This window comes from Corvus kubaryi, unplaced genomic scaffold (assembly GCF_017639235.1).
Source record: "Corvus kubaryi isolate FWS band 111438036 unplaced genomic scaffold, C.kubaryi_AGA036_p1.0 75, whole genome shotgun sequence".
Lineage (NCBI taxonomy): Eukaryota > Metazoa > Chordata > Aves > Passeriformes > Corvidae > Corvus > Corvus kubaryi.
The window spans coordinates 950,656-957,794 of NW_024582062.1; the positions used below are offsets into that span (position 1 = coordinate 950,656).

At 38.1% G+C, this 7,139-nt stretch overlaps 1 protein-coding gene across 1 annotated transcript in view; it reads left to right on the forward strand.

Moving 5' to 3' along the window:
* Positions 1 to 7,139, forward strand: part of PRDM2 (PR/SET domain 2) — a 66,272-nt gene that overhangs the window by 15,022 nt on the left and 44,111 nt on the right. Inside the window, exon 5 of the mRNA XM_042051312.1 lies at positions 2,241 to 2,393. Coding sequence (XP_041907246.1) covers positions 2,241 to 2,393 — 153 coding nt within the window. The remainder of the gene's footprint in view (positions 1 to 2,240; positions 2,394 to 7,139) is intronic.

The window sequence follows — 7,139 nt, forward strand, 5'->3', positions numbered from 1 at the left end:
AATGTTTGTTGCATTGAGCTCATGCTATTACAAACTCCGCTGCGTAAGGTATCTCCAGTTTTGATCTGGTACTGGAACATTTGGTGAGATTGAATCAGCCGAGTAAATTATTGACCTTACAATTGTGTTTCTCAGTGCTGAATGTTCATGGTGGATATTTTTTCAGTTTGTGTTGAGAAACGATAGTCGCAAGTGAGCTGTTTCAGAGTTTCCTAGTTTGCAATGCAGGTGATAATGGGAGCCCTTGTTAGATTCCAGAGTGATTGTGTGTTGCTTTAATAGTGATTTTAGAGTTAGAAAAAAAACCAGCTAAAATGAGTCTGCAGCAGTTGGTCCCATATGCCAATACCTGAAACCAGTCCAGAATCTCAACTGTTGGAAAATGTGGTTTGTAGAAGGATGGTGGTGTGTAGGAGCAGTACAGTATATGGAGACTCAACTTGGGGAACAACCTTTTCCACAAGCATTCCATTTGCTTCTTTAGTCAAGTTAATATGAATAAAAAGTAAGGCTTCTAAAACTGGCATCTCCAGTCAATTTTAAAGATTTTGAACTGTCATACCAGAGGCTTATTGTAAAAAAGATGAGTTGTGTGTGACAGTGTATGCCTGTGGTGTCTGAGGAGAGAACATATTTTCCTTTTCTACTGGAGAAAAGCCACAGTTGGGAAAATGAGAACAAGTGTCTGAAAAGGGAGGGAAATGCTGGTTCAGAATGACTGGCACAGCTGTGCTGAGTGGGTTTTATTGTGGGTACAGGAATCACTTAAAGTCACAATGTTATAGAGAGGAGTTGGAGCTATTTTCTTTCTCACAGTGCACAAGGCCTTTAAACAATATTCTGTGAATTAGACTGTAATGTTCTGTAAATTAGAAAAGCAATAAAGTATTTTGGTTTGTGGAAAACCTATAATAAAGTAACATGAAAATATAGTAAGGTTATATATATATATGTATAAAAGTAATCAGTAATTACATTTATACATATATTCAATAACTGTTTAGCTTTCCCACAGCATTCTTTGGCTCTCCTCTTCCATTTTAACCAAAAGAATTGCTTTTGCAGTCTCATCTGGGACGTTCTTTATGCTTTCATATTGCAAGGGCTGGGTGTGCTGGTGAACATTCTTTACAAAGTCAGCTGATGAAATCCATGCTGGATTTCATAATGTCATTTAAGTAAGGGAGATATTTTCTGTTTGCTTGGAAAGAAAACTATAAGATGGTTGTGGTATATTTATTAAAACTTCACTTTTATTGATAAAATTCTATTTCATTAAATCAACAGTATTATCAGCACAAAAAAAAAAGAATTTATTAAATAGGGGATTTTCTAAGCTGTTGCGGAAGTGTACGTAAGATTGAAATTGGAGAACGGTTTGAAAAGCCTTGGAATTACCTGTACAGTATCAGAACATAAAAAGCTACAACACTGTAGATTTTTGGACTTCTAGAAAAACAGAAAAGGAAAAATACCCACTGATAGCTCTTCTTATAGGTATCTAACTTGGATTATAAGAAGAGTGGGAGATGTATAGTATCTTGAAAGAGAAGCAGAATTGCCTGTCATCAGAAAATAGTGAAGGTGTCAGTCCCCTTCTTGCTTTATTGCAAGTTGCCTGGAAATGTAAACCAGGAGTAGGTGTCAGCCTTTTCCCCAAGAACAGAAACCAAAGAATTTACACAGCATCTTGGAACATGCAGAATTTTATTGATGTGGCCAGTTTTTTAAGGTGGTCACAAGATTTCTGAAAGGTTAAAATGTTCTTTTATACCCTAAAAAGAGATTAAAGTATGCTTCCCCATATCTTTCCAAATAAAGCAAATGCTTCTAGCTTCTTTATTTTTATTTTTTCCAATTCCTCAGATGGTAAAAATAAAGCTCTGTGGCCTTCATATCTTAAAATCAGTAATTTTACTAAATGCAAAATCTAAAGTACCATTTCAGGCTTGCCAAACTGAAGAAAAAGTGTAAAATGTTTTAGGGATTTTGGCTTTTGAGCCCAGAGCCTTCAGAGATGAGATTGCAGGCCACAGGTGGGTTTTTTTCCAATTGTAGCAGTTTCTCTAAAAGATTGCAGAAGAGCAGCAACACTTTGCCCACTCCAGCCCTGGCTCTGCTGTGCCCTTTGTGTTGTCTCTGGCCTGGGGTGATACCAAGTACCTTGTGTAGCTGTGAAATGCAGTGTTTTAGTGCAGTGGTGTGAGCAGGTGTCTCTTTGTCTGCTGTCTCTCTCACAGGTGTATTACCCAAACCTGGGCTGGATGTGTGTGGATGCCACCGACCCAGAGAAGGGCAACTGGCTCCGCTACATAAACTGGGCCCGCTCAGGGAAGGAGCAGAATCTCTTTCCTCTGGAGATCAACAGGACCATATACTACAAGAGTTTAAAGGTATCACTGTCTGAACAGCTGCTACTTTGTTATCTTTTATTATTAACCTCTTTACTCTGCTTTATTAAAAATTTTTTTTCCTTGTACTTTCATTAAACAGAGTTTGAAACATTTTATGAAATATATTTAAAATACTGCAAATGCTACACATCATTGGTATAAATTCTTATCTGCCAATACCTTTGACATTAAGATTTACTGTTAAACTACAGAATGTTTCAACAGTAAGTCTATCTTATTGGCTAATGATTTGCTGTAGCACCAAATTGGATATAAACTAGAATGAAAAACTACAGCGTATATGAAATAAATATTATGCTATTTTTGTAGATACCAATACTTTTTCTGCTGAGGACGTTTTTGCAGTAATCAGTTTTTATGGTCTGTGCATCTTATGACAAAGTTTGGCTGTCAAGACACTTTTATGGGTAGCTCCATGAAACTATTTTTCATGGTTTTACAGCATTTCAGTTTTGTTCAGGGAGTGAGGGGGAGGCAGGGAAAATGATGTAGTTCCTGGAGCATTTTATCTCCCAAAACAAGAAAAAAATGGTTTAACTGTAGTGGTGGAGCATGTTAGGTTAAGAATATTGTGGCTTTAAAGTATTTCTTGAATCCCTGATCAAGACCTCCTAGCAGTGAGTGTGTGTAGCTTGACTTTTTTTTAATTTAAAATACTTTTGGGGGTTTTGGGTATATGCAGCCTTGTTTTTGCACTATTGCCGTTCCTTCCATTTCCTTTGTGAGGCCAACAATATCTGTTAGTAACTGGTATTTGCTTAAGAAAAGATTGAGTTGATCCCATGCAGTTTTGAAGTTTATGGGGCAGTAAAGCAGTAGGTAAATGTTAAATTTTAGGTCACTCAAGCTAGATTGAAAAAACCTTCTAAACATTTTCTGAACTTTCTAATGGCATTCAAGGAGAGGTTCACTATTGTCAGCCAGACTACTGACTTCTCTGCAGTGTTTATTCCCAGAGGGCAGACTCCCAATATGTCTCTGTAGCCAGCCTTGATTTCTCTAGACTCTTTATTTTGGATTTCCTCTGCCTTTGCCCACAGTCTCACTAGCTCATTAATGTAAGTGTGCTTTTGGAGTGGTTCTGACATTTTAAATTTCTCATTGAATCTTTTCTGCAAAAGTTTTAGTTCTGACAAAGACAAGCATTCATGTATTAAAAATCTGTTTATTTGATGCATGATATTGCACTTTGGAAAATTACTGCTTGAAGAGGCTGAGCACTGCTGACAGAATAACAAATACTTTGTCTCAGCACTGGAATATCCTTTTGTTCCTTTGACTGTTGTCTCTTGCAACTTGATGAATTTTATCCTAGTCACACCTTACTGCTAACCAAGACAAAGGAAGGCATGTGATAAAGAACATCTTAAATGTCCTTTTGCATATAATGTTAGGGTCTCTACACTGCCATTTCAAACCTGCTGTAAATTTACCAGCCCAGGTATCAACACATGGTTCTTTCCTGATCTTTATCATAATTCATAAATTTAGGGGAGTTCCACTTGCTGAACAAATAAACAGCACAGATTTTATTTACCCCCAAAGGAGAATTCTAGTGGCTTGTGTGTATTTTTGTTCTGCTTTACCTTGAAGCATTGAAAGTATAGTCATGGGGTCTTGTTTTTCCCAAGGCTTCCTTCAGCTTTTTGTAGGTTTTTAATTTGTAAGTTAAACAGGCTGATTTCCAAGCGTCATTGCTAAGATAACAAAGTCCAAGTTTGCTTGGTGTAGAACCACCTTGGAACTGTAGAGCTCTAACTTCCCTGTTCCCTGCTCTCAATGAATAGTTACAGAATAGAACTTGAGTGAGCACAAGCAAATGTTGTCCTCTTCTATCTTCCCTTCATCTTTACTGAAGGGCTGAGGGTATTTGTAAGCTGCTTTGCATCTGCTTTCCCCAGGATGCCTGTGTGAGAGCTGTGGTGTTGCAGGGGAGCGGCTTAAACTCATGATGCAGTTTCAGCTCTTCCTGCCTCTGCTCATGAGAGGAGCTTGCTGTGTAGTGTTGTTCTGCACACAGGATGGAACTTGAATTCTAGAAAAAGTAAAATACAGTGAAAACTCAGTTTCAAAAAGTCTTCTAAAGAAGCTTGGCTATGAAACTGTCCCTGATTAAAATGAAATTAATTTGATTATGGATGAGTGTTTTGCCAAACAGGTTTATAATAACTCAAGATCCTCCCTGTTACATAGGAGAAAGCAACATAATATTGGGTTATAGAGTGTGAAAGAATCACACAAGTAAATGTTCACTTTGCTTATGTTTGGTCAGATGAGGCCACACCCAGGTGCAGAAGCACAATATCACAGTACAATGCAGCGTCTGTAGTGAAAAATAGGTATTCTGGTAAGGTTGGGCGGGCAAATGTCCATCTCAGTCTGTACAAGACACATTGCAGTGCTTGAAAGTGCACAATAATTGACTTTTAGGCAATCTGTGCTAGAGCCTCTTAGGTCACTTAGGTTAAGTTAATAACTTGTTAGGATATTACTCTGAAAATAACAAATTTTGAACTTACCGAAAGCCTTTTGAACGGAAAATACTCAGATTAAGGACTGTTAAATGTTGCAGTTAAAACAAAAAGCACAAAAAAGTGTGTGGGAATTATTAACCTCATGAACCTTCTCAAAATTCATACCTCTTTTAGCCAGGCTGTTCCAGCCTGACACTGCTACACCAAGGATCTGTAGGGAATAGTTTGGAGGAGGTTGGGTTTTGGAGTTGTTACTAGAGGGTATCACGAGGAAGAGTGGTGGTACAAGTGGCACTTGCTCAGTGTAGTCCTTCTCTTGTATTGCTACTGAGGGAGCAGCTTTAATTGTCTGGTTTTGAAGCTGCTGCTGCATCTCATTTTAGAAGTACAAGGTTAGAGGGCTTAATTTAGGTTCTAGAGCAGTCACAATAAAACTAAATTCATCAAGTTGAACGTTAGCTCCAGCCATGCAGCCAACAAATTATGTGCTTGTTACCACCCTGTGTTTGCATTGCCTGAAATCTCAGCCAGATCTTTGCTCTGGCTTTGTATATTTTTAAGATGATAAGAGTTTTTTTGCATCAGACAGCTCTGCTGCATTCCTTGCTGCTCACCAGCTACAAGGCCATGCAAATAACTTTGCCACTATCAGGCCTCTGGAACTCAAGGAAGCCAAACCATAGGCTTTGCTTGTAAGTTAAACTTTTCCCTTAGTTGTTAGGATCTTGCATCTCTTGTTGTTCCAGTGTCTGGGGCTATGATGATAATTATCACCTTTATCATGTGCTGTGAGACCTACTAAAAAATGGGCTGTGGAAGAAAGAAATCCTACTTTGGTTCTTGAGACAAAATTCCCCTTTGGCTTCAGACTGGAAATAATAGTCTGAGGACACCCTTTGCTCTGATGTAATGACTAAAAATAGGACCTGGTCTCCACCAGCCCCATGTTCATTAAGCCCTGAAGGAGGGAGATTGTAGTTAAGGCATTTAAATTTTTCTTGGTTTTGGGTAAAATGCTTCAGGAAATGAAGAAACAATGAGGAAGATTTAAAAAGTGAGTAAAAATACATCTTTAGTCTGCCAACTTGGGGACTTACTAGTTTGAGTCTGATGATATTTTAAGGAGCATGTGAAATGAAGTGATCGATAGAGTCTCTTTTATTGCCAGTGCTGGGAATATGAATAGCATTTGCAGTGATGCCCATTTGACTAGTTTAGTTGGGGGGGGTGAGGGTGGTGTTTGTTTGTTTTTGGTTTTTTATTTGATTAAAAAGAGTAGAAATGATCAATTTGGAATGGCAAGCAAACCTTGATTTTTGTAATCAAGTGGATGTGTTGAACATGTTGTAATTATCTGTATTCCCGTTAACACACTCCCGCAGTCTTTTCCTGGATATTTAGATTTTATTCCAGATCCCTGCTTTAGTGGCTGCCTGAGCAGTTACTTATTATTATATTATAATTAGTTAATGTTATTTAATGCCTTGTATAAAGGTAGGTGTGTTTGTTCCAACCTGATTGCTCTCTGAAAAGAACTAACTGTGAATATCCATAGAAGTGAGCACTGGGATTTAAATCAGTGTCACTATTTGAGGCAAACCACAGTTTGGGACATTACAGCTGGAAGGTTCAGCTATAAAAATAATAATAATATAACAACCGTGTATTAATTGTTAGTACAGGGACTATATTAATAATTAACTATATAACTGTATTAATATTAACTGTAACTATTAATACTACCGCTGTATTGTCAGGAACTGTAGTGATGGGCCAAGGAGCAATGGATACAAATTGAAAGAGGGGAAATTTAGGTTAGATGATAAGAGATTCTTCCCTGTGAGGGTGTGAGACCCTGGTACAGGCTGCCCAGAGAAGCTGTGGCTGCCCCACCCCTGGTCCGAGGCCAGGTTGGACGGGCCTTGGAGCAGCCTGGGACAGTGGAAGGTGTCCCTGCCCATGGCAGGGGATGGAACTGGATGGCCTTTAAGGTCCATCCAACCCCTTAACATTCCATGATTTTTCTCTTTTTTTTTTTTTGGTGAGGATTTTTTTTTGTGTTTTTGTTTGTCTTTTTTTTCTGATTTTGTCTTCTTTTGTGATTTTTTTCTGTTCTTTTTTTTTTTTCTGTCATTTTCCGAGGTTGTCTTTTATTTTGGTCTTTTCTTGTCACTTTTGTGGGGTTTTTCTAGATTTTCTTGTGAATTTTTGTGGGGGGTTGTGACTTTTTTCTCCGTTTTTTTGTGTGTGT